General features: G+C 51.8%; 7 protein-coding genes across 7 annotated transcripts; 4 read left to right on the top strand and 3 right to left on the bottom strand.

Moving 5' to 3' along the window:
• Positions 1 to 151: 151 nt before the first annotated feature.
• Positions 152 to 653, top strand: BBK36DRAFT_1117108 (hypothetical protein; the record flags this gene model as incomplete). The annotated part of the gene is made up of 3 exons (XM_024890316.1): positions 152 to 281; positions 374 to 456; positions 570 to 653. Coding segments are annotated over 3 exons (297 nt in total), but the record flags the coding sequence as incomplete, so codon positions are not given.
• Positions 654 to 5,372: 4,719 nt separating this feature from the next.
• BBK36DRAFT_161249 (hypothetical protein) lies at positions 5,373 to 6,953 on the top strand (the record flags this gene model as incomplete). The annotated part of the gene is made up of 1 exon (XM_024897710.1): positions 5,373 to 6,953. One exon carries the CDS (start codon positions 5,373 to 5,375, stop codon positions 6,951 to 6,953), a length of 1,581 nt encoding a protein of 526 aa, XP_024750468.1.
• Positions 6,954 to 7,737: 784 nt separating this feature from the next.
• BBK36DRAFT_1135290 (Phosphotyrosyl phosphatase activator) lies at positions 7,738 to 9,012 on the bottom strand (the record flags this gene model as incomplete). Its single annotated transcript, XM_024892588.1, has 1 exon — positions 7,738 to 9,012. The coding sequence occupies one exon, from the start codon at positions 9,010 to 9,012 to the stop codon at positions 7,738 to 7,740; it is 1,275 nt and encodes a 424-aa protein (XP_024750467.1).
• A 478-nt stretch (positions 9,013 to 9,490) lies between these two features.
• BBK36DRAFT_1140897 (hypothetical protein) lies at positions 9,491 to 10,432 on the top strand (the record flags this gene model as incomplete). The annotated part of the gene is made up of 3 exons (XM_024893412.1): positions 9,491 to 9,671; positions 9,786 to 9,943; positions 10,025 to 10,432. The coding sequence occupies 3 exons, from the start codon at positions 9,491 to 9,493 to the stop codon at positions 10,430 to 10,432; spliced, it is 747 nt and encodes a 248-aa protein (XP_024750466.1).
• A 3,261-nt stretch (positions 10,433 to 13,693) lies between these two features.
• Positions 13,694 to 15,100, top strand: BBK36DRAFT_1168645 (ATP-NAD kinase; the record flags this gene model as incomplete). Its single annotated transcript, XM_024895206.1, has 1 exon — positions 13,694 to 15,100. One exon carries the CDS (start codon positions 13,694 to 13,696, stop codon positions 15,098 to 15,100), a length of 1,407 nt encoding a protein of 468 aa, XP_024750465.1.
• Positions 15,101 to 16,095: 995 nt separating this feature from the next.
• BBK36DRAFT_1168644 (homeobox domain-containing protein) lies at positions 16,096 to 18,080 on the bottom strand (the record flags this gene model as incomplete). Its single annotated transcript, XM_024895205.1, has 4 exons — positions 16,096 to 17,050; positions 17,116 to 17,585; positions 17,760 to 17,871; positions 18,004 to 18,080. 4 exons carry the CDS (start codon positions 18,078 to 18,080, stop codon positions 16,096 to 16,098), a joined length of 1,614 nt encoding a protein of 537 aa, XP_024750464.1.
• A 4,453-nt stretch (positions 18,081 to 22,533) lies between these two features.
• BBK36DRAFT_1133240 (GTP-binding nuclear protein) lies at positions 22,534 to 24,160 on the bottom strand. Its single transcript, XM_024892077.1, has 7 exons — positions 24,078 to 24,160; positions 23,977 to 24,029; positions 23,780 to 23,906; positions 23,509 to 23,601; positions 23,293 to 23,446; positions 23,028 to 23,233; positions 22,534 to 22,961 (listed from the first exon to the last, which is right to left on the bottom strand). Exons 3-7 carry the CDS (start codon positions 23,843 to 23,845, stop codon positions 22,827 to 22,829), a joined length of 654 nt encoding a protein of 217 aa, XP_024750463.1. The 5' UTR covers positions 23,846 to 23,906; positions 23,977 to 24,029; positions 24,078 to 24,160; the 3' UTR covers positions 22,534 to 22,826.
• Between the last annotated feature and the right edge of the window lie 675 nt (positions 24,161 to 24,835).

Below are 24,835 nucleotides of genomic sequence, written 5' to 3'. Positions count from 1 at the left end.
AAGCGCTAGCTTAATCCCCTTATTTACCCTAGATTTATCTTATTTTCTACTTTAATAAATAAAACACTATATAGTAAAGAGAGAAACTGCATATTAATAATATCTTTATAGCTTTATTATTAAACCTTATAAAGCTTAATAAACTTAGATAATATCTACTAATAGAGATTCTCCTAATATATTTATTATAATAAAGAAGGTGCTAAGTAAAGTTAGGCAGATAATCCTGCCTATACTTAATACATTTTATAAAGGTATGCTGCTACTAGGCAGGCTTACTAGTCTCCTTAATATAAAAATATATTATCTTTAAGTAAATAGAAAAGACTAATGTAAATTATGTCTAATATATATATAGGCTAGCTTAAGCAAGTTGCTATTATTAGTAGTAATAAGAACTATATAAAAGCGCTATATTTCTTAGCTATAGCTAGTATAAGATTAAGATATGATATAGTAAGACTAGATAACTCTCTTTCTTTAGCATAGCATCCTAAGCTTTAATTAAAGTTAATTTAAAGCTAGTTATTTTAAAAGGGAGAGATAGTATTAATATAAGGCCTTTCTAGTTATATATTATTTACACTTTTATAGCTATAGTAGTTATTAAGATATATTTACTTAATCTTATAGTATACTTACTTATATACTAGTTACCTCTTTAAAAATAATTATTAGTAAAAAATAAAAGAGACTTAGATTTTAATCCTAATTATATAACTAGCAGGATTATTAATATACTAAGAAGGCTATATATTTTTATTATAAGTCTTAGGCTTAGTTATAATCCCCTTATATAAGTAACTATAAGCTATATTATTAAGGCTGCTAAAGAATCTAAAATACTTATAATATTTAATACTAATACTCTTTAGCTTATTTAAAATAATCTAGATATAGTTAAAGAATATAAGTATATAATTCTAATACTTAATATAGTTAAGTTTAAGCAGCTATATAATACACTTAAGATTAATATTAGCTAGTAAATTAATAAAATAAGTAAGGTAAAAACGCTAGTAAAAGAACTAGGCAGTATAATAATTATTTAAAAGGGCTATAAGGACTTTATCTTTAATAGTAAAGTATTAAATATATATTAAATAAAAGAGAAGAGTAAAGGAGTTAAAAAGTAAGATATAGCTAGTTTATTATAAGCTAGAAGGTAAGTTTTAATAAAGGATTATATTTATCTTTAGCCTTTTTATTAAAAAGTAAAAAGCCTTTCTTTTTATACTTATATTATTATATTTTTATAAAGTAGCTATATTTTAGCTATAAGGTTATAAATATAAAAAAAGTAAAGCTAGCTTATTATTATATTCCTTTTTTAAGAATAATTATTCTTCTTCTTCTTTTATAAAAAAGCTTTAAGGTTCTTAATATAAAGTTACCTTAGTAAGTAACTTAAAGAGAGGGAAGAAGTAAAGTAGTAAATAGGGTAATACCTTAATAAAAACAGTAGTGACCTTTTTAAGCTAGTATAAGGCTTATTTAAATAGCTTATAAAAAGATTATAAGCAGCCTGCTCTTAATATAAATAAGATAATAAGCTTAGCTGCATTTAAAGGAAGTTTAATAATAAAGGTAAGTTTACCCTTATTTAGACTAGGTTAAGATATAGAGGACTTTAAGGGACTAATTTAGACATTACTAATATTTAAAACGCCTATATTCAGGAGTGCTTATAGCTGGCCTTTCTTAAGAAGGGATAGAGTCTGCAGGCAAGTGATTTAATAAATAAGGTCTATTCTGCTTTTATAGCGCTTTTTAGCAAGGTTAATAAGGAAGCAGATGCAGTAAAGCTCTAAGTTATAACGCAAGTGTTATTAAACATTAACCTGCCACATGTAAATAAATACTTTTATTTTATTACGTCCTAAACTCTGGAATATTAGCCTATAGAAACCTGTGCTCTCTACCCCTAAACCACCAAGAATCTCTTTAAAACTCCTAAAGAGATAAGAAGCGGATAAAGCCGCCTTCACTCGTCAGTGCATGATATCTACTTCGCACTGAAAAAAGCAAGCCTTCTTTTAATGCTCACATGCTGCCGATGCTACCATGTTGCATAGTCGCTACACCAATTGACCGGTCAAGATGGCTGTAAGCCACATCTGCGTCTTGAAGGCGCTCTTCTGCGGCCCATGGCGTATGTCGGCCGTGGATTACCAGGATGATAGTTGGATCGAGAAGCCAAGACCAATAATGCAGTGGCGATGCCTCGCACAAAGAGGCGCTCGCGCAGCGGTGGCTTTATTGGTATGACGAATGGTTGCTTCGTACTCTATACATGCCTGTCAAAACCTGATATGACCCAGTCCAATATGCAGGCAACGTGCAGTTCGGTGAGCCGCCCAAGCTCGATCATTGGACGCCATCTGCCGTGAACCCGTGAACTGCTACTGTCAGCTTGTCGAGTCCTAGTCAAATGCTCATACCATAGTCCAGAGGCAAAATAACAGCTCGCGCGCAGTGCGATAGATTGTGCTCCTGCAATTGCTTTTTCCTAGAGTAGCTCCAAGATTTCCTTTCTTTCCCCCTCTTTTTGCTTTTTCCAATAACTCCCTCAGGGTATGGAGTACGAGCATGCGAGGAGTCGTATCACATATCGCAAACGACTTTGTGAGAGCTTTCACACATAGAGAGGTTCACGGTGGTGATGGCCGGAGGCATCCGTTTGGCTCGCTTTGTATGCACTTCGTCATCTGGTCATAAGCAGGGCACGGGGTACAATCTAGGCGCTCATCAACCGTCTGAACATTAGAAGCGAGTCAGGATGGAACCCTGCAACGGGCAACTTGGCTGTGGAGACAATAAGAAAAGAGCGACTGTGCAACTCCATCGCAAGGGAGGAGGCAGAATCAAAGACGGGCACAGTGGCAGGAAATGTGTCATACGTATCTGTATGACCCCAGTCCCTGCGAAGCAGTGGTTCGCGATGGCAGCGCTGTCCCCCGCGCCTGGATTCTGCACAACGGCTGCAGCCTCTGTCCGCGACGGTTGGTCGCAGCATTCTAGCACCTGGGACCAAAGAAGTTGGTATGTTCTGGCGGCATGAGAGCGTCCCATCATGCGGTTCTGAAGGCAAACCTTTCCAACCCAAGGATTGCATCGTGCCCCTGTCCTGTCATCTCTGCCTCGAATGATTGCTGTGATGGTGTTCTACGGGGTACTGCATGATACGCTGCACGTCAAGCCCTGGGAGAGCATCGTATCTCGTCAGCCCAGTCGCGGGATTGATTGCCAAGTAGGACTACTAGTAGTACCGAGTTGAAGGGCAGATGTGAGATGTGAGCCTTGATGCGAATTAGATCGCCGGACTGGCATGCTGGCAGGAGAAGCTTGCATAAGGTCGGTGGGGCCGTGGACTTTTTCAACCTCCCGGTCATTTGTCCCAGTCTCCCTCGAGTTCCTAGATACTTGGTAATGGAAACAAACCGCCGACCTGATCGGGTGTGTGGAGAATGGTGATAAGATCTGAGTACATACTTGGTAGAGCCCGCCGAAGTGTTTCTTCTTGTTTTCCTGGGGACGCATGTACGAGGTATTACTCGTACCAGGACATAGCGGTCTGTTAGAGGCAAGTCTATGTCGGTGCGAGGCGGACAGAGGCTGTTTGCAGAAAGACTAGTTGTCGTCACATTAGCCGAGCCAAGATGCTGGGAGTCGGAACGAGAGACGATCGGTCGTAGGAGCATCGGGGCCAAAGGTGGCTATCGACCTACCATACTGCCTTGTGCTTCGTAGCAGGCCGCGCTGAATTGAAGGCTCGAGGACCTCAGGTACTGGTACTCCATAGCCCGCGTTGTCTCTCTCCTCCTGTCGTTCTGTCTTGGACAAGACGGCTGTGCGATGCATGCCTCGGGTCTGAGGTCCTGTTAGAACGCAGTGGCGCCTTTGGTCACAACGTCTCAGCCTGGACGCTTCCCACATGTCTCACCCGCTCCGCACCAACAGAGCCAAAGGGCTGGAGGGGCGAGGGGTGAAGGTGATGCCTCGTCCCAGAGCTGCCATGTTAGGGCACGTCTCTGCCATCTCCGCCATCTCGAAAACCCTCAAGCATCCCGCGCCGTGGACGCACCCCGGTCGACGTCCGTGGCCCGCGGCGCTAATCTGCACATATTGTCTCTGCCCTGCGTCCGAAGTGGCTCTTGGCTGCGGCTTCTCAGCTTCATCTAGTCATGGATCTCGGACTCGAGTGGTGTGGCTTGCTGCGCTCGAGCGCAGGCCGTGGGGACGGGCGAGGAGGGTATCCGATTTGCTTGCTTTTTGCTGCTGCTGGCTTTGCTTTTTCGGACGCTGTTTCCCAGGGTCCGGTATGTCTTGGAGGGAGGAACTGCGCTCGGGTCTCACTCTGGCCAGCCCCTGGGAGACGCGATAAAGTCTCCCTCGACCCCTTCTGATGAGGGTCGCGGCAAGCTGCTTGTGTCTCGTTGCTTGTAGATACCTTACCTTACGAAGTCGTGCTGCTTGTATTATTTCCAAGTTTCCATTCGACTCTTTCTGCTTCAAAGCTACTGCATTGCTACTTCCTCGTCGTTTCTGCTGCCGTTGCTCCTTCTGTCCTTGCATGGGAGCTCTGGGAAGTTGCTCGTTGGCTCCTTCCATTCACTTATACGCAAGGTACCTCCAGAGGTACTTCCCATATCGCCTCCGAGAACCTCAATTTCAACTTCAACTTCACCCTCTTCGACCAACGCTCGCCCCCTCAATCACTCCTCCGCCGTATCTGCGACAGAAGCACGGAGTAATTTCAGAAGACTTCCACCTCGAAGACGGCTCGCAACCATCGCAGTTGCGACATCCAGTCTTAGTTCCGCCTGTCCTCATCCCTGAAGGCGGTACAAGGCGCATACGCACAGCATCGCCAGCTGCATCACTTTGACACATATCCACGGCGCGCATATCTTGCACTACGCTCGCTTTTGCGCCGGCTCGAAGAGATCGGGTACCACGTACGACGTGCGAGGACCAGTCAATTTTGCGACAGCCTGCACATCATCGTATGGGTACCGCCTGATCTGTCTTTGAATCATCAGTTTGCAGCCGCCCTTTGGCGAGGTGTGGCCGAGTCGACTCGCACTCATTGTTTTGACTTCACTTTTGATTCACTTCTGCCTCACATCTCACTTTGTATGGGCAACTGCCTGCCACCCCATTAATTTCACACTCACGCTCAGAAGAAGAAAGTTCCTCCCCCGTTCCTCGCTTCTTCCTCAAACCTTCCGTCGACATCTTCTCCCACCCCTTCACGATCAAAGCAAAGCAGCAAGGGCACTTAGCAACCATCTTTCCCTGACGCGTCCGACGCGGACTTCCATTTGCACTATCCCTCGCCTCTTCTCCATCTCCTCTTTTTTCCAACTACGATGGCGACCGGATTCGACCGCCTCGAGAGGCTCTTCAGCTCCAAGCGCAAAGCTTCCCTGGCCTCTCTTAGGGTTACCACGTCTATCAGTCCCCCAACAGAGCCGCAATTTCCCTCCCCTTCCTTCATCCGCCCGACGGCAAGTCGTATGACAGCTCGGGAGGAGGTGCGCTCGCGACTAGCGACAGGTCGATCTCCCTCTGTTCCAGATGCCATCCCCTCTCGCTTGGGCTCACTGAGCTCGCACGCCTCAAGTCCTGGCTTTGGTCCATCGCCTATTCGATTGCCATCTCTCTGCGACCCTCATGCACAGCCAGACTCATTAGTCGCCAAGCTTCGCGAGTATCGCTTCAGCCCGCCGAGCCAGGAGGAGAAGGCGGTACCAGGTCCAGCGGCTTTCAGTCCTGCAGCCACAGAGCAGTTTGACATTCCGAGTCCTCGTTCCCAATCCCCCCCTCACCTGCCGACCTTGACCCGTCTGCATACTCCTCCATCACCCCGTTCGCAAGACACCGGATCTTGTCGCCGCTCTATCGAGAGTCCTAGGAGCCCGACCTTTCCGTACAATACTCCGCCAACTCCAGAGGACTCACCTGAGATTGTACCCGTGCGCAATCTTCTCGCCGATTCCAAGATATTCGACATTGCCATCGACAAGACCCTGTTTGATGAGATTGAAGACCAACTTCTCCAGTCTTTTGATCACGCATCGTTCAACGAATCATACAGCGACTCGTCTCCCTCCGAGGCTTCCTCCAACAGCTCTACGTTGCGGGAGCCTGACTTCAACGAGTTCCTGAATCTCAGTGACGACGATATTGCAGAAGTGACACCTGAGGACCCAGCTCCTGAGTTTGACGACGACGCGCGGCAGTGCTCTCCATCCTCCATGGATACCTCTGTTCCTTCACCCACGCCGGGCCCCTCGTCTCTGTTGACGCTGACGCCTCCGTCCACAAGCCGGCCTGCCACCGCCGCTGCCTTTGAGGCGGCCAGAATTGCAAAGAGACATGACTTCGACCTTATCTATGTTGTGAACCTTTGGCCCGGCGGACCATGCGGCCAAATGTTTGACCTCGAGTGTGCGAGCTCCTGCGAAAGGCCTTTGGTTGGTCGACTCTTGGCAGCGCATGGCCTTCATCAAGTCCCTTCGCCACTTCAAATCTCTTCGGTTGTTCACACCACCATCTTGCGGTCGAAGGGCTGGGTCGAGTACCGCAACCAAGAGGCTCAACCGCATGAGCTCGCCCGTGGCTATGCATGCTCCTTCTACCCAGGAAAGTACACTCAGGGTAGCTCGAGCGATAAAGAGAGTCCAGTTTCAGGAGTTCGGCTATCGGAGATGATTGATCGAGGTATCGTGTTTGCCGCGTACAGAAAACCCAGGATTGGACCATGCAAACTTGGACACAGCTTTACCGGAAGTGAGCTCAATTCGCTCCACGAGGATGCCGAGGCCTTGGTGGAGATGTTGATCGATATCCATGCCCGTAACCGTCAATACCAGGCAGCTTCTCACCACCAGCTGTGCGACGAAACTGGCCCCATGCCCATGCAGCAGACAAAGTGGCTATCCGCCTAGGCCGAACCGATGACACTCGATTGTCCGAGAATCTTTGCAGTTTGATGGACATGTTTGGCCTTGCATCTGATCTGTACCCATATTTTCCCTTTGTTCTTTCTTCCTATTTCCTGTCACCATAAATGATGTGTTACGAACGGTTTTCTTTTGTCTGTCAAATTTTTCTTTGTCGTCTTGTCGCTTTGAAGATACCTACAGGAGCGGTTGTTTCTTTGCCCACTCGACACACGACAGCAGTGTGCCTGTTGCGTTTGGCGTTGGAATGCGTTACTCGAGAGCCTTCAGCTCTCCCTGCCATAATCAGGGGCGGAACTTTGCCCAGGGCAGGCATGGTCGGTGGAGTTTTGTGTTTATTTGTATTATGGAAGGAAGCCGGACAAGGGGTGTGATGTCTTTGTGAGGATGGTGGCCTCGGCAGATGCTGCCGCAACAAAAGGACTTGAAGGGCATGTATTTCGCATATAGGGCACGTTTTGGCCGCAAAAGCGACTGCTTCTTTATTGAACGGTAGTTAGATATATAACCACGTTTGAGAAAGCCAAAAAGTATTTGTCAACGAAAAGGACTTACCTACTGGACTACAAATTAAGCGGATCAGCTAAGTGGAAGACGTACGACAGTCTCAAAAGCTGAACGTACACGTACTTGGCTATGGCATCGTCAGGTATACCTCTGGGTTTCGATAATCATAACAGTATAGAAATTTGCCATTGCTGCCTAATGGTGTTTTACATTTTCCTTTTCCTCTCTCGCACAACGCACATTCCTTGTCTCTTGACCAACACTAGTCAAAAGGGATTCTACGCAAGGATTCTGTATGGCCTTTCCTCATCTCCTGAGCAGCAGCAAGACTACTGGGCACCTTGATGCCGCAGCAGTCGCCCCAGCCGGTACCGTCGTGAGCGTTGCCCGTGTGGCTATGATTGGAGTGATCTTCACCACTGTCCTCGCCGGCGGCGGACGGGTCCTCTTCGCTCATGCCTTGGGCAGCGGGGATGAGGGAGCCGAAAAGGAAATGCTGCATGACGGGCAGCTTGCCCAGGACCTCGGCGACGAACATGCGGCGCATGCCGCCGTCGATCTTGGACCACGACTTGGAGGAGGAGATGTCGTCCAGCATGGGGCTGTGCCAGCGCAGGCCCTTGACGGTCTTTGTGCTGTTGACGAACTTGACTTGGCCGAGGTAGAGGAAGTCGTCGCCAAACTCTTCGACTGTCAGATCCTGGTGGATGGCACGAGGGGTGATGAAGGGGTGGTGCAGAAGCTGAGATGCGCCGAAGAGGAAGGGCAGGAACTGGTAGTCGTCGAGGCCCCAGACGCCGTGGGAGCCGGCGGGCTCAAGGTAGTAGGCCATCTGGACGACGCGCATGAGGATGAGATAGCGAGCAAAGACTCGCAGGACCAGGGCCTGGAAGTCGGAGCGCTGCAGGATGCCGAGCTGGTAGAGGCAGAGCAGCCACATCATGAAGTTGAGCTCGTGGCCGGACCCATAGTCGATGCGGTTCCGGTTGCCGAAGGACTGGGCGAGGTAGGTTGATGCCTCGGCGACGGCGTCGGGATTGCGGAGGCCGAGGCGTTCATGCCATGCTGGGATCTTTTCCTTGACGAGATCTAGGAAGCCCCTGAAGGCCTTGTTGCCGAAGCGGGAGCCGCCTTGCTCGGTTGGGGGAGACTGAGAGACGAATGTTTCTGCTTCGTCGAGTATGGCCAGGATTGCCTTGACGGGGCCACTCAGGGTGTCATCCTTGATGGCTGATCTGGGCGTGTCGACCACGGACTCTGACAGGCCAAACACCCATGCGGCGATGAGGTTGTAAGTCGGAGAGGCCAGGAACAGGTCATGGTCCGCCCTTGACAGGATGCGCCTGCTGGGAACCTTGAAGGTCCAGTCCGTCAGGTCCGGCGGCGGCGGCAGGGCGGGCGTCTGGGGAACTGGCGTCGGGTTGGAGGGGGGCGGTCTCTTCCTGCGAGGCTCGAGCTTGGGGATTCTGTCTTTGAGGTTGGGGATGCCGGAGGCCGGCGATGCTGATGATGATTGGGCTGGTGATTCAGATGCCATGGCGCTTATTGGACTGCAGTAATTCGTGGGAAAAGGTGATGTTGAGACGTGGTGTGTGATGGTGAATAATGTAAGCTTGGTAAGGTATGGTATGAGGTGAAGTGAGTTGAGGTGAGGCGGGTTGTCTGCTGTCCAATGACGAAAACCGGTCGGTCCCTGAATGGCCAGCAGCTTCCAGATGCCGCCCCACGCATCTGCCCAGGCAGTTGAAGGGAGGTCCCCGCAAAGTAGGTACCTGCCAGTGCCAGTGAACCCCCAACCGCTGAGCTGTTCCGGCGACAGCGCAAGTACACGAGCGCCACAGTCTACTTTTGCAGATCGAGACTAGCACCACCCGTCGCGCCTCCTTCATCGCCTGGAGGGCAAAATTTCAAATCCTGCAGCATTATCTGATTATCAAAGACAAAAAGTGCCGACGACAGCCTTGCGGCCTCATCAACTTTTCTTCATTCATATCATATCTGAACTGTCTTAAGCCATGGCTCCTCCTTCGGCTGAGCTGTCACATCTGCCCAAGGCCGACGGCTCCGCAAACTTTTCCTTTGGCGGCTACACAATCACAGCCGCCGTCAATGGGCCAGTAGAGGCGCAGCGCCGGGATGAGAATCCCTTTGAAGCGCTGGTGGATGTGAATGTGAGGCCGGCGGCGGGCGTTGGAGGTGAGTGGACGTCCTTCCTTTTTTTGCTGTCACGAGGGCTGCAGACAGTTCAGGACTGGGAGTCCACATTGTTGCAAGATCGTAGTGTCTGACCTCTTATTTGCTTCTTACTAGGGACTGCTGAGCGGCAGCTGGAGGCCATTCTGCAGCCTGCTTTGCGGCATCTCATCGCCATCAGGAATTTCCCCAGATGCGTGATTCAAGTCACGCTCCAGGTCATGGAAGCGCCTGAAAACGCCTATGTGAACAGCAAGGTGCTCCAGCCCCGGCTCGTAAGTGAACCTTTGCCTCTCAGAATGCTGCCCATTTCCGGTTCTCATCTCACACACTCATCTCACACACTCATCTCACAGAATCTTGGAATCATCCCGTCGCTGTTGCATGCCGCGATGCTGGGTCTTCTTACTGCTGCAATTCCCTTAAACACAGTGGCCTCGGCAACCTGCCTCGCCATTACGGATGCTGAAGGAAGCACCACCGTCAAGGTAGACCCGTCACCGGCGGAAATCGACCAAGCGACCTCTGTGCACGTGCTGGGCTTCACGGCCGGCCGAGACTTGCTCCTGGCCGAGAGCGAGGGCTCCTTCACGGCAGAGGAGTGGGACAGGGTTCTCCAGATGGCCGAAAACGTGTGCTGTCGCGGCCAGGAGGCTGGAAACGATGCGGAAATGGGAGGCTACGGGGCAGAGTCCGAGAATGTGCTACAGTTCATGCGCTCCGTTCTGGAGGCCAAGGCAGCCGAAAGCCTCCACTGGAGGTGAAGCATCTGCCGCCCGTCGAGACGACGTTGTTTCCTTACCCCCCTAATACCGGTGGCCCTCTTGGCGCCAGCAGGGACGGCCGTACGGACTTTGCTATCGCGTCTTTTGCGATGGTGCGGAGCACCCCAGTTCGATAGCCGGACAATATGCCGGTGATTCGTGTGAATCCGCCTTTGGTAGTGAGGCGCTATCATTTCGAGATTACGACAAAGACTGGCACGGCGGAGAACAGAAGTGGAAAACATGGGGTTGGAGACGCTATTGGATTTGTGACAAGGCGACATGGAGGGCAATACTCTACGAATAACGAGTCTTCCTACGCGACGGGATGCCAGCCGTACAGGTTAGCTGAGGTCGAGAAGCAGCTCGCTAGATAAGCTGCGTTATTAATTCTTGAGCATGACACGCTACTTGTCAAAGGAAGAGGGTGTGGCCGAACAGGCTGAATTGCTTCATCACTCGGGTTCAAGAGGGGGAGACGACATATCACCATACTAGTGGACTCTAAGGAGTACCTCAAGAGGATTTAGTCAGTAGCGAAGTGACCAATCCGAAAGATTCACAGGCGGACATTGCTTTCCCTCTGTTGTCATTGCCTGCGCTGCCATACTACCGCTGGTACCGGTATTTGGCATCTAAATTTGGATGCTTTCGGAGCTGAGTCTTATCTGTAACAGCCCCTGAGGCCTTGGTGTGAAGGGTGAAACGCCGTTTCGGCCACCAGCGGCAGGGCCCGTAGCGACCGTTGCAGACAGAAGTAAGGAAAATAGGAAGAAAGGGGTAAAGAAGATGGATTAGAACAAGAGAGTAAATGGAGTACGAAGAGCCTTCATGCGCCTGGATGCGGAACGCCGAGGCGGGATTCACGTGGGAAGGGGATGGATGGGGGTGGTGAGACAGCCAAGATGCCGCACTATCAATCGGCGGCGGGTATCTGGCATTTTCTGGCATTAATAGAGACGGAGGCACTCAGTAGATGCGAAGTATACTACCTTATGGCTCATAGATTGGGATCAAATCAATGTTCCGCAGCGTAGCATTTCGGTTGGTTTGGTTTCAACGAGTTGGTTCAGTTCATCCGTTCCGTGAGCGTAATCCTCGAGATTCACAGCTCAAGGCACCAAAGTCGTTTGTGGAGGAGCACCTGTAACCGTACGGGGCGGTAGTATCAGATTTGATCCATGGCGGTTCACTTCAAGTTACGGGTTGTTAGCGAGCAGCATGGATAACACATACTACTACATACTTGCTACTGCAGGTAATGCGAGTTCCGCGTCTCAGACAAAAGCCCTGCAATCCCACGCCCACGTTTCCAGACCGAAGGAACTGGGGGAGGTCCGCATTGCAAGGGCCCGTTGTTTCGCTCATGGCCAACGCCAAATGTTTCCGGGGGGCTCTGGCCTAGCGATGCTGAGCGCCTCTGTGACGATGGCTGCATCAATTCGTGCTGCTAAAGGGTTTCCAAGTGCGGACGGGGACAGGAAGAAAGGGGACAAGGGACGGGGTGACGAAAAGTGATGGGATTTGCTCTAGCGGTCAGAGAAAACGTTACGATTCTTCGTTGCTGTCGTGCTCTTGCGGGGGGCCAGTTTCAACAGGTATATAAGATTGATGGCTGCATGTGGCTGAAGCTGTTGCTTTTTTTTTTTGTGTGTGTTACTTGTTCTTCCATTCCATTTCTGGAGGCTTGTCGACACACGCACGACTGTGGTGTTGCAGCGATAATACCGAAAGCAGAGCTCTGGAAGTTCCTGCAAGTCCGTGATTGCGTTATAATACCCAGCGCAGCGCAGCGTGTCGTTTTCGTCTTTCAACTTGTTATTCGTCTTATTTATTATCATCATCATCCTGTTTTTTCCAATTTTTTTATTTTAACGAGAATTTCCTTCACTCCTTCCCACTCGCCTACACACTCCAGTCTCGGCAAGAACCAGGCGTCGCCTCGTTTCGCTCCTGCCCTCCCTAGCGGCAAAGATACTTTACGCCTTCTCTCTACCTTATCAACACTTCTCAACTCCCACAAGGCTTTTTCTTCAGCCTCGCTCCTTCATCATCTCCTTCGCTCTCGCTTCTCTGCTGCCCATTCCATCGCTTTACGCTACAGCTGGTCTGTTGCAGCCTCGACCTCCTCGGTACTTTCCCTGACGATCTACGAGCTGTAAGACGGATCTTTCCTTTCTCTTTATTGGCCCCCGCATTGCAGAGGCAACAAGATATCCATACGATAATATTAATCCGATCAACGCGGACACCGATATACTAATTCGGCAATTAGTCCTCGATTTCAAAGCAAGACATACTCGTGCAAACACAAGGGGAAAGGGAAACTGCAAGGTTGCGCATTGCATTGGACCCCAAAAGTTCGCTCCGACACTTCCGCTATCCGCTTGGCGTGTCGTGTCGTGCTGCATCGCATCGCACATCTGCAATTTCCCTTTATTGCGCCCTGGAACAGCCTGGCTGTGACGTCTGCTGCGTCACTGTGCGACGGACTGTGGTAGGGTTGCCCAATCCTTACCAATCGCTGCACGTCCGCAGCACGTCGCAATCTGGCAATTATCGCTGACACTGTTCCAGATCCTTCGACCGAGTCCTACCAGAGCAACAAGAGCGGCAATCCTGCCCCGAACGCTGCGCTCCTGATCCCGGCGCCTCCTCCAACAAGCGGAAACCCGCTATTGCTTCCACTACTCCCCTCTGCTAGGCCCGCCCGGGGTTAATAATCGCCATTCGCAATCGCTCGCTCCAGTAATCATGGCCGGCGCGGTTTCCCCTCGGACCGACCTCCACCCTACGCCCGAAAGACGCAGCGGACTTGAGTCGCACGACTGCCCTGTTTCGCTTTTGTTGGCTAAATCCGACACATTTGACCGCCGTCCCAAGTCATCCTCCGGCATTCATAACCTGTCCGTCAACGTCTCCAAAGCCTCTCGCTATGAAGTCGACTCCAACATCCCCTACACTGCTATTCCATCCCTAGGTGGCTCTGGTGCCACGGGCTCTCCCATCGCGCCAGTTATTGTTTCGCCGGCAGAACCCTCGATTGTCGACGAGCCCAAGACCGCAATCTTGCCAAGCTTCTCAACAACTGAAACGGAATCCAGCCAGCAGCAAACACAGCAAACACAGCAGCAGCCACGCGATCTCTACCAAGGCACTGCCTCCTTCGACCTTCTCCCCCGCCAGACGCTTCTTAAAGCGCTCGCCTCGACCACCTCTGTTTCGCGTCCCAAGAAGCCCGAAGCCCTCTCGCTCAACAATATGCTATTCCCTCAAAGCAGCAACGGCGGCGCCTCCTCCGCCGCCGCCAGTCCTCAACAGCTCGTCGATGCGCTCCAAGACCTAGCCAAGAAGAGATCTACACCAAACACAGCAATCAGCAATCTCCTGTCGCCGTGCTTCTACCATCAGCGATTCGACGACGCTGTCGATTTCGAAAAAGTCCTCGACGAGATCAAGAACGACGAATCTATGTCACATTCGCGCTTGGTTCAGACTGCGACAAGCGTTCGCGAACTCTCCAAGCAGCTTCAGCGGCGCCCCGTCAAGCGCGCAGTCCGCAATGTCATGATTGTTACCAAAGCCCGGGACAACCAGCTGGTCTACCTCACCCGAGAGCTGGCAACGTGGCTTCTGCAGACGCCACGATATGGATCTGACATTGGCGTCAATGTCTACGTAGATGCCAAGCTGCGCAACTCGAAACGGTTCAACGCCGCAGGCATCATTGCTCAGGATGAGCGGTTCGGCACCATGCTCAAGTACTGGACTCCGGATCTGTGCTGGAGTCAGCCCGAGAAGTTCGATCTCGTACTCACCCTTGGAGGCGATGGCACTGTCCTCTACACCTCGTGGCTCTTCCAGCGCATCGTGCCCCCGGTTCTCTCCTTCAGCTTGGGCAGCCTTGGCTTCATGACGACCTTTGAGTTTGAGCACTACAAGAAGCATCTGAACCGTGTGATGGGCGATGACGGTATGAAGATCAACCTCCGCATGCGATTTACCTGCACGGTATGGCGAGCAGGCTCCAACGGCAACTCGGACGAGGGAGAGCAGTTCGAAGTGCTTAACGAGCTTGTCATTGACCGCGGCCCTTCGCCATACGTCTCCAACCTGGAGCTCTACGGAGACGACGAGCTCTTGACGGTCGTTCAAGCCGACGGCTGCATCTTTTCTACGCCTACCGGCTCAACAGCCTATTCCCTCTCAGCGGGTGGCTCTCTCGTCCACCCGGATATCCCCGCCATTCTCCTGACTCCCATCTGCCCTCACACTCTCTCGTTCCGACCCATGGTTCTCTCCGACACTATGGCGCTCCGGGTGGCCGTACCACGCAACTCCCGAGCCACCGCCTACTGCGCTTTCGACGGCAAGGGACGTGTGGAGCTTAAGCAGGGCGATCACGTTACCATCACTGCCTCGCAGTATCCCTTCCCTACCGTCACCCGTACCGACACGGAGTGGTTCGACAGCGTCAGTCGCACTCTGCGATGGAACGTCCGCGCGGCTGCTCAGAAGCCCTTTGACGCTTCCGGCATCTCGCCCGATGGCGAGGAGGAAGATGACGACAGCTGGGACATTGACACCGACAGCGCGTATTATGCGAGCGAAGAGGGCAGCACCGCCGCCAGCCCCGTCAGGAGACAGATGAGCATGCTGGGCATGTGATCTCGACAAGCACCTGATGATGACTTTTTCTTTTTTTACTTCTTCAAGTCGCCCTCTGGGCTTTTCATATCTCGTTGTTCAAATCACCTCATGAGCGTGTCATGCCAACTCTTTCATCTCGATTATACTATACGTATACGACAACGGCATTGGTCCTTATCACGTATACACTTTCACTGAACATATAGATTACGGATATGTTGTTGGGATCTTGCTGAATCCCATTCGTTTTGTGTACTCTGGCGTTGAGAATACTCTTGGGACTCCACTGGATAACGTCCCTCTGGTTGGATATTGTTTGTTTCTACTTCGTTGTCGTCTCGAGACTCAGTCTGAACCTTAGACTAGACAGACCATATAGCTAGACACGATCTTAGCAATGACAGCTCGAGGAAGCTTGAATTGAAATGCAAGTCAAGCATACCAAAGCAATTGAACGTCCCGTCTTGCAAATTATGTGAAGAGCAAATTTCGACGAATTTGGATAAAACAAGCATCATGTATTGCCACTGCAAATGGAACCAATCTCTTTTTCTATCCCCACCAGTAATGATCCAGCCGACCTTTGCGCCATCCAAAATGCCCATCTTATTTCAATCCCAGCTCCAGCCACACGGAACAACCCGAGATAAGAACACGAAGAGAAATACCAGAACACGAGACTCGAGACCAACCCTCTATCCGCGTAGACAAAAGTTACCAACCATATCCCTCCCTCCCCAAAAAGAAGAAGGCAACATAAATAAAATGAATAATCCGTAATAGAATCCCCGCCACCTTTTATAAAACAAAGGAGAAGAGCGAGAAGTCGTAAAGGGGGCAGGGAACAAAGTCCCGCTTCCCGGTCGTAAGAAGTAAAAAAGATTCGTGTCTTCATGAGAGACAAAGGGAAGTATCCAAATGAGCGTGTGCAGTGTTGCTTTTGTCTTTCCTTCTCCTTTCTTTTTGTTCCTTGGTCTCTCTTGGCTTGTTTTGTGTGTCCCTTACCCCTTGCATCATCTCCAAGCGCCCTGGCTCAGAGACAGCAGGCCTGCAACGCAGTCCATGTCGCCCTTCTTGCTTGGGCTGACATCACCGCACATGAAGCGGCTTACTTCATCGTCGCGTGGAGATTCCGCCTCGGCCTCCACAGCCCCAAAGTCCGAGACTCCCGTTTTCACGGACGAACTCGACCCCGATGGCATAGTGTGGGCACGCATCAGGAGCGCTGGGCTCTTTCGACCCTGCAGCGCTCGACCGATGCGCCGCGCACCCTGCGATCGACTGGGGCTGCTGGGAGGCATTTGCCGACGGCCGTCTGCAGAGGCTGCCCCGTTTCTGGGGCTCCAGTTCTCCTTGTCCGAGTCGGAGGGAGAGACGAGCATGGAGACATTCATCTTGGCATGAGAGGACTCGCGCATCTTGTCGTCGTTTGCCCAGCAAGTTTCCAGGCGGGCAACGCTGGAGGCCGTGCGGCCAAGCCTAGGCTTCTTGGACTGGCGAGAGCGCGACAGCTTTGACAGCGGCGCATTTCGCTTGACACTGCTGGGTTGCAGGATGCCGCTGGTGGAACGAAGCAAGCTGATGGCAGCAATGGCAGAGCCGCTGGACTCATGCTCGGCTTGCGCCGTCAGCTCGTCTCGAGTTTCAGAATCGGCACACAGCTCCCAAGCATGGACATCACGAGACCGGCCCTGCACCAGGCGTGGTGGAAGCGAGCTGGTCAAGGTGGAGATGGGAGGCAGCGTAACGGCAGGAAGCGCACTATGGCTACGGTGAAGGCTCCGTTGCCGATACTGGGAGAGGGATGGCAGAGTAGACGAAGGCCTCGATGGGGTTTCACGGACGGGCGAGGATTCGTTGTTGGGCACCAGCTCAGCCTTGCCTTCAAGGGAGAGGGCAAGGCGCACATGCGATCGGTATTGCCCAGACGCATTAGACGAGCAAGAGGAAGGGATGAAGGGGTCATATCTGAGAAAACAGGTCAGCAAACTGATAACGGCATAAAACTTTTGTCGCATATGGGGTCGTCTTACTTGGCCGAGTTATCACGAGAGAGGGGCGTGGCGTAGCAATTGCCCAGATTCCATCGGTTTGCCAGGTAGCCGACAGAGCCTGACACGGAGTGAGGGTGATGACCATCTTCGTGCGTTGGGTACATCTGTCGCTGCGGTGTCGCATGCGGCAGACTGCCTGCGACATAGGGCTGAGAGCCGTACCGGGGTGCAGGCGTGGCATGAATGGACTCTGCGACAGCGTGGTGAGGGTGTGCATGATGGGGGCTGCCGGGCATGTGAGACGGCGACGTAGGAACATGGCTGACAACGGCGCCAGAAGGGTCGGAGGCGGGGAACGAGGCGGGATCCAGCTCGACGACGATGCTGCGGGAGGTGATTGGGTCGGACGCGATGTTATGCATGCCGCTGAAGCGGAGAGCCGCCAGCTCCTGCGGCGACAGCGGACGGGATTTCCGCCTGTCATTCTGCCTTCGGTTCTGGAACCAGATCTAATTCGCCAAACGAACGGCCTTTGTCAGCTTGTGCCTTGCCTCTAAGCATAAAAGGGTGCATAACGTTTAATTGGTTTTTAATTAGGAGACGCGTTGACCACTTTGGATCCCGGCATGGCAGCCAAGGGTGGACGTGACCCAATTGAAGAGCACAGCGGAGAGATGGCATACCTGGACTTCTTTCTCGTTAAGAGAGACGCGGTTGACGATCTCGAGACGCGCCTGCTTATCGGGTTTGGGGTTGATAGAGTATGCCTCTTCGAGGATCAGCTTGTCCTTGGTGCTATCGAGACGGAGCAACACGTTAGCCATCTGACATGCATGCTGGGCCAATTGGAATTGAGGCCGAAAAAGGGAGTAGATTTCGGTTTTTGCAACTCCATTCAGCAGTTGTCAACCATGGAAAAAAACATACGCTGTTCGTTTTCTCTTGCCCTTGGGGTGCTTGTCTGTGGTGGGGGATGAGACGGCGGGGAGCGCGCTCTGGGCCATGGCGGGCGTGTACTCGGTGGTTCGGATGGGCGACGGCGAGCTGACAAGCCGCAGATGCTGGTGGTAGTGATGGTCGACATCTGCCATGGCTGCAGGCGGCGTGAGGGGACTGTTGGACATGGCGGTGGAGGGTGTTGCTGTGGTGGACGTCGTGGGATGTTGTTGTTGTTGTTGTTGTCGTTTCGTGTCTAAGCGGCGTCTAGAGGCATTCGGTACTTGTCTATTGTTTTGTTTACTCCGAGTAGCCGTGAGAGCTGAAGGGCAGACTGGAGAGCAAAAACGGAGGGATCCAGCAGGAAGATAAAAGCAGAAGCAAAAGCACACAATTGGTGCCCAGAACGGAGTCGAGGTGAAGGGGAGGAAGAGAAAAAACAAGACCAGGAGCCCCGGAATCGACGTGTAGCGAGCAAAGACGTGGTAAGGCAGGTGTGTTGTGGACGTGCAGGAAGGTGCAGGAGGGTGCAGGTGCAGCGCAGGTCTGCAGGAGGCGGTGGGAATGGGTTGTAGTAGGTACATAAGCCGCCAGGCTGCATCGGCGGGCGATCAGGTAGAGTACAAGGGGGGGCCCCGGCGCGCTAAGGCTTTTAGGTACCGCTACCTGCCGTGGACAGCGCATAGTACAGCAGGTTACAGCACGCACAGCACGCCACAGGCGGTCCCCCTGGGCGCGCTGGAGCACCTGTGGCCCCTGTGGCTCCGGTGGCTCCCCCGGGGAGTGGCCCAGGGGGTGTTGTTGCGGTTCTGCGCGTGGCATTCCGACCGCTGGTATCGGTACGAGCCCAAAAGAAAGGCACACATTTTAATTGAAGCCACCCCTCTAGCTCCGGGTATGATGAGAATGAATTCAATTTAATTCAGGGCTGTTTTCATATTCAGCAGGAATTGAGACCTCCAAGGTACATGCTGATTCGCGTTCTTGGTTCGTTTTGTTTCCTCTGCCATCTTTCCTCTTGTTCTGGTTTCTACTTGTTTGACCGGCCCTCAACGTAAAGCAAATCACGTCGCGCGGCTGGCGCTGGCATGTCCCAATAGGGAAACACTCCAGGTGCCTCTTAAGACGCGTTGCACGTGCAAGGGTCAAGCTGCGCTGCCCAACTCTTGTGTGTTTTGTTCTCCGCTTTCCGTGTCTGATCTGATTCTTCATCAACTTCTATTCTGGTTCTTTTCCGTAATTGCTCCTGTAGCTGAAAGCTGGCCCATTGATGACCCCTGTTGGATTGCAAAGACGCAGAGGCGAGCTCCATCTTCTTCAGCAACATAGCCGTAGAATCAATCATGTCAAATTAAATCAAACCAAACAAAGCCGAGACCGAAAAGAGTGCAGACAACGGAATGGAAACAAGTACTACTGCTTGTAACAAGGACAAGGACCGGGATGGGGCTGGCCAACAAACGCATGAGAGGCGTACAACTACGATACACGATACCTTGCTGCTGAGTGCTTGCATGCGGTCCCGCTCACAGCTAAGCATCTCTCCCTCGTCAAGCCTCCCGCCCACTCCCACCTCACCCACGCTGCTTTGATTGCTGCCACCACACACGAGCACTATCGAGTCCGAACCGCTATTTTAGTGTCATGCTAGTACTAGTCGTAGGTACCTAGTGGTTGTAAGAGTAGGAGTACAACTACAAAGTCTCATTGAACCGTTTGTTTACTTTTGGCCGCATTGGGCTCACCGCAGATAAACACGGACACACCACAACCCATCACGACTCAACACCACAGCATGAACAAAAAAACGTCTCAAACCACCAGCCATTGTCGCTCCGACAATGCCAGCAAACTGCTCTAAACCACACGACTGCTCACAACCGACGAGTGCCTATTCTTAGCAATTCCCAGTCTATCACATCACACCATGCTATACGTCTCATATCATCCATCAGACAGCACAACATGCTGAACAAGAATACACAGCTCGAGTCGCACACATTCTGCAAAGTACGCCCAGATGGAGACCGCCATGCAAGCACTCCAACGTGTCTCCCTCAACCTCCCATGCCGCTGCTGCATCCGCTTTACGGACAACCAAAAGGGCCTTCCATGTCGCCCGGTGGATCGTCTTTAGCGCCCAGCCCCCCCTGTTTTTGGGAGCCCTGCCACGTTGTGCGTTGTCCGAAGGGGACACAGCAAGACAAAGCAAGACTGCAGCTGTTCGATGGCCTTGTTGGTGGTGAGATGCCAAGTACGACTATGTACGTGAACTGGTCACGGTCACGCATACGTTGAAGACTCTTGCTGCATCCAGCCAAACAGACTTCAAGTCGGCATGCTCAGAATCAGCCTGACTGCATCAAGGGTCTCTCTATAGACACCCAACGCCTTGACAACTCTCTTCCTCTCTCTCTCTCTCTCTCTTTCTCTCCGTCTCCCTCTCTCCACATCCAATAGGAAGACGTCGACTCGGAGCTTCCATTCATCCTAGACCTCTTGACCGCCTTCAAGATGCATACAGGCAAGTGTCCCTACAAGGACTAACGCAGTATCATCCTGCATCGCTGCACATGTACTCGCACACATTCGGCGTACACTGAAGCTGTGCCATTGGCCCCATCATGGGCTCGGCCGACTCGTGCCAGCCTCTTCAGCGGACGAAGCAGACGTGCCCAATGCTACTTGTATGCGCTGGCCTCGGCAGACTCGTCCAAGCCCAAAGGCCCTATGTACGATTAATTGAATGCCTTTCCGCCTTTTTGGCTTGTCTGCTGTCTCTTGCTTGGGCCTCACCTGACACGCCCCTCTCTCTTCACTTGGGTGTCTACTCTCACAGGGCGAGTTATGATGGACAGAGTCTCGTAAGGAAGAGAGAGAAGTACACTCTCTTGAAGCTCAACACACTACAGTTGTATACCCGCCAATATCCTCACTATCACTCTTCCTCGAGCAAGACAGCTTACGAGTACTATCTCTCCAGTGTCCCCCATACCCACCTACCTACCGACCCAGTTCCGTCCGTACATCGACATGTATGCACTGCAAACTCAACTTACATGACCAAACTCGGTTCCCTTGCCGCCCCTTGTCCGGGTTCCTATTTTCCACCTGACAATTCCCAATGTGCTCCCACCAACCTGCAAGTACAAGCAACATCCACATCAACACGTCGTACGTGTCAAAGCCCCGTCCGACAAAGTGTACGTACATGCGTCCTGCATCTTCCTCCAGCCACAGCTATTCTGCTTCTTGCTCTCTCTCACCGCAGTTGAAGAGTAATACCCTTGTCGAAAGAAACAACGTCCACTTTCCCCGAGCCCGCTACAGACTGTTACTCGCATGCCCAACCCGTTCTTTGCTTGCTTCGGCTGCTTTTCTTCATCTCTTTTCGGCCATGATTCTGGTTCTTCGGTGCAGTAGACTGTTGAACTTCTCAATCTGCATCATCCTCCTGCTTACATATTGGTATCCTGCTTGAAGTACATACTTTGGGTTGTTAAAGGCATCGTTATGCTCGAATTATGCCATAAGGGCCTTCCCGCCTTGTTCACTTGCGTAGTCCGGCTTGATTCCTTCAAAGGCTAGGAAAGCAGCCCATTATCAACGCATCAACACCCTCCAGGCATACGTATAGGGGTGCAGCATATCAAGTACGAAGTCTCCAAGTTCAGCCAAGACAAGGCGAATGGCATAAAGACAAGGCGAATGGCATAACGACAAGGCGAATGGCATAACGACAAGGGGCTGTCCATGTAGGATCACTGCTCGTCAGTTCACTATGGAGTCCTACGGAGCTCCTCCGACATGAATGCGTTGTCAGATATGCATTCCACCCAAGAGTCCAGATGTCTCGCTGTCCGCCATGATCCAAACCGGCCCCCGAACTGGTAATCCAGCTTCAATGAGCTCTCAACTTGGCTAAATGTTCAAGTGTCTTTTGTTCGCCAGCTCTTCAGTAACCCTCAAGTTGTTTCAATCGTAGCTATAGCACTATTATACATACTTAGTAGGTAAGTTGGAGTAGGATAGACAGGCATGGGCATTAGTGATTCAATGTAAAAAAGGATGACAACTCCCCAAAGATTACATACCCTTTACCACTACTAGGCTAGAAACAAAACGTCTGGACTTCCAGAACACAAACGTCCCCTTGAGCTTTGATAGCTGTTCACATCATATGCATGCTAAGCTTTGAGCTGGCGAGCCACACCTGTTGCCATATGGTGGGCAAGGTGACCTTGTTAGCCCAGGTGTGACTGGCCGGATGGGCTGTTTCTTGCAGATCTGATGGCTTTACGCAGGTGATATATGCTTGTCTCTTGTCGCTTTTGGGCTACTCCCTGTAGGTGAGATTTCTGCGAAGATCACAAATGCCCGAGTCGGTATCAAATCTCCAGATAACGTCTGCAGTATGTCTACATAATGTTGCATCAGCATTAGTTGCCATTTCTTCACGCTTGATAGTTCACTGCACCTTTATAGTACATCTCATAACTTGGAAGGGTCTGCACATCTCGTGGCAGAGGCCAAATGAACGCAGGTATGGTGGTACGAAAAAGGTGTCTTTAATATGAAAAAAGTCTAGCTAGGTTAGGTTTTGCCACAGCTCCCTGCGGCGACGCCCCAAATAATCTACCACCGACGAGGTATCAAGGTCATGTCCTTGCCCTCTCCTACCGAGCTCCCGTAAGCTCGGATATCTCCTTTCCTTTATCATAAACGGTCATTCCAGCTGCCGATGGCTTCTCTCCTCGTAATCCGGGATATCCCAGCATCATCAAACAAAGCACTTTTCGCCGCCGTCGAATCGTTTACAGATCGTCGTCAGACAGCTCACCGGGCAGCGGCAGAGCGGCGGCATCGTCCATCTCCTTCTTGTACTGGGCCAGGAGGGCCTCGTCAACCTGGGCGGTGGGAGGAGCCAAGGCAGGGGCGGCAACGAACTCCTACAACAGCCAGTCAGCGCAATGTTACAGGACACATCAGGTTTGGCTCGGAGTGGGAGTACTAACCAGAGCGGGGTTGCCAACGAGCTTGCGGGCCAGCCACAGGAAAGGCTTCTCGAAGTTGTAGTTGGACTTGGCGGAGATGTCGTAGTACTGGAGGTTCTTCTTTCGGTGGAAGGTGATGGTCTTGGCCTTGACCTTTCGCTCCTTGACGTCGACCTTGTTGCCGCAGAGGACGATGGGGATGTTCTCGCAAACGCGGACAAGATCACCTGTATGCCATGTGTTTAGTAACGCCACTCGTATGAAATGGGTAAAGCGTGCAACTTACGATGCCAGTTGGGGACGTTCTTGTAAGTGATACGGGATGTCACATCGAACATGATGATACCGCACTGGCCGTTGATGTAGTAACCATCACGGAGACCACCGAACTTCTCCTGACCGGCGGTATCCCACACGTCGAACTGGATCTGACCGTAGTTCTGGCAGCAAGTCAGTATGCCGAGCGCGTCATCAATAGCGGGCGGTGTGTATCAAGACTCACGGTGGTGAAGCCCAGGGGGTGAACCTCGACACCGAGGGTGGCCATGTACTTCTTCTCGAATTCACCAGTCAAGTGGCGCTTGACGAAGGTGGTCTATTGCATCAAGGATGTGTCAGCGAGAGGTCGACGTCGACGCGAAGGCATATATCGCCAGAGGGGAGGTGAGAAAAAATCATCGTTCGCCACGTCAGGCGGGAGCGTCGTCGTCTTCGAAGCCGATCCCGTTTGCATGCAGCGCCGATTGATATCCAGCGACCAAGGAATCACACACCTTGCCGGTACCACCGTCGCCGACAAGCACAAGCTTGAAAGTAGGAGTCTGCTGTTGCTCAGCCATTCTGACGGCTCGAGGTGATTAGCGACGAGCGTGAGGTGATGTAAACAGGCGGGGTCCTGCGAGATGGCGTTAGTCTGGCTGATTTCGAATCCTGAGCCCAAGCAACGGCGTGGCTGGTGGTGCATATGAACCTGTAGCAGCAGGCAGCTCGCAGCGAGGAACAGAAGAGGGATTCTGCAAGAGACGACTGGAGGCGGCCAGCACGAGACAGGAGCAATAGGTCGGGCACGGCACATACCTTGTGGATTTTTGGACGCGAGGGTGTGGACGTCGAAAAGTTGCTCCGGACGGTCTTTGACCTGCTGAGTTCTTTTGAAGGCGGCGGGGAATCTGGACTGGAGACAAGGGAGCAAAAGGCAAGCCTCTCATCATCAAGCGAAAAATTCAGTCGCCAGGGGTGGGCTGCCCGCACGTGACATCACCGCCCTCGACATCACCGCCCTCGTCTCCGCTACCTGCCCGCGACCTGAGTCGAGCGCGCCGCCCTGCCTAGTTCTGCGCGTCTGTGCCCAGAGCCGGAGGTCCTGCCAAGTACCGCGCCAGCCGGGGAGGCGAGAATGACGGGCAGTAAAACGGACGTGAAGCTCGTTGCAGGGCAGCTTGCGCTTATACCGCCTGCCCGTTTCGGCTCTGCATGGCCAGCTGGGCCCATCCTCTCTTCTGGCTTCTTCTCCGTCCTTCGTAGCGCAAACCTGCTTTTGTCTGCTCCGGGCAGAAGATGTGTTTGTACCTATGCAGAGCTGCTGCAAGCGCCGAGGTGCAATGTCTCAGCCCAACGAATGTGCGGTGTACGAAATGCTACGGCCAGGAAGCGTGTTGCTACCTGATGTATGAGGTAGACACAAAGTAGATACATTGTTACTTCATTCAGAGTTCGTTGATAAAACAACGTGGAGGGAGCGTTTGCTCCAAAATGTCTCAATTTCATAAGAAGCACGAATATACTGTACTACTACTACCGTATAGTGTTCTTATGCCACGTGCCGATGA

The sequence above is a fragment of the Trichoderma citrinoviride genome (assembly GCF_003025115.1).
Source record: "Trichoderma citrinoviride strain TUCIM 6016 unplaced genomic scaffold BBK36scaffold_6, whole genome shotgun sequence".
NCBI classification, from domain to species: domain Eukaryota; kingdom Fungi; phylum Ascomycota; class Sordariomycetes; order Hypocreales; family Hypocreaceae; genus Trichoderma; species Trichoderma citrinoviride.
This window is presented reverse-complemented; position numbering and strand designations above follow the sequence as displayed.

Coding starts and splice junctions, on each gene's coding strand:
- BBK36DRAFT_1133240 (XM_024892077.1), bottom strand. CDS start 23,845: ATGGCTGAGCAACAGCAGACTCCTACTTTCAAGCTTGTGCTTGTCGGC. Junction 23,602..23,779: donor GCGACGGTGGTACCGGCAAG/GTGTGTGATTCC, acceptor TTGATGCAATAG/ACCACCTTCGTCAAGCGCCA. Junction 23,234..23,292: donor GAACGTCCCCAACTGGCATC/GTAAGTTGCACG, acceptor CATGGCATACAG/GTGATCTTGTCCGCGTTTGC.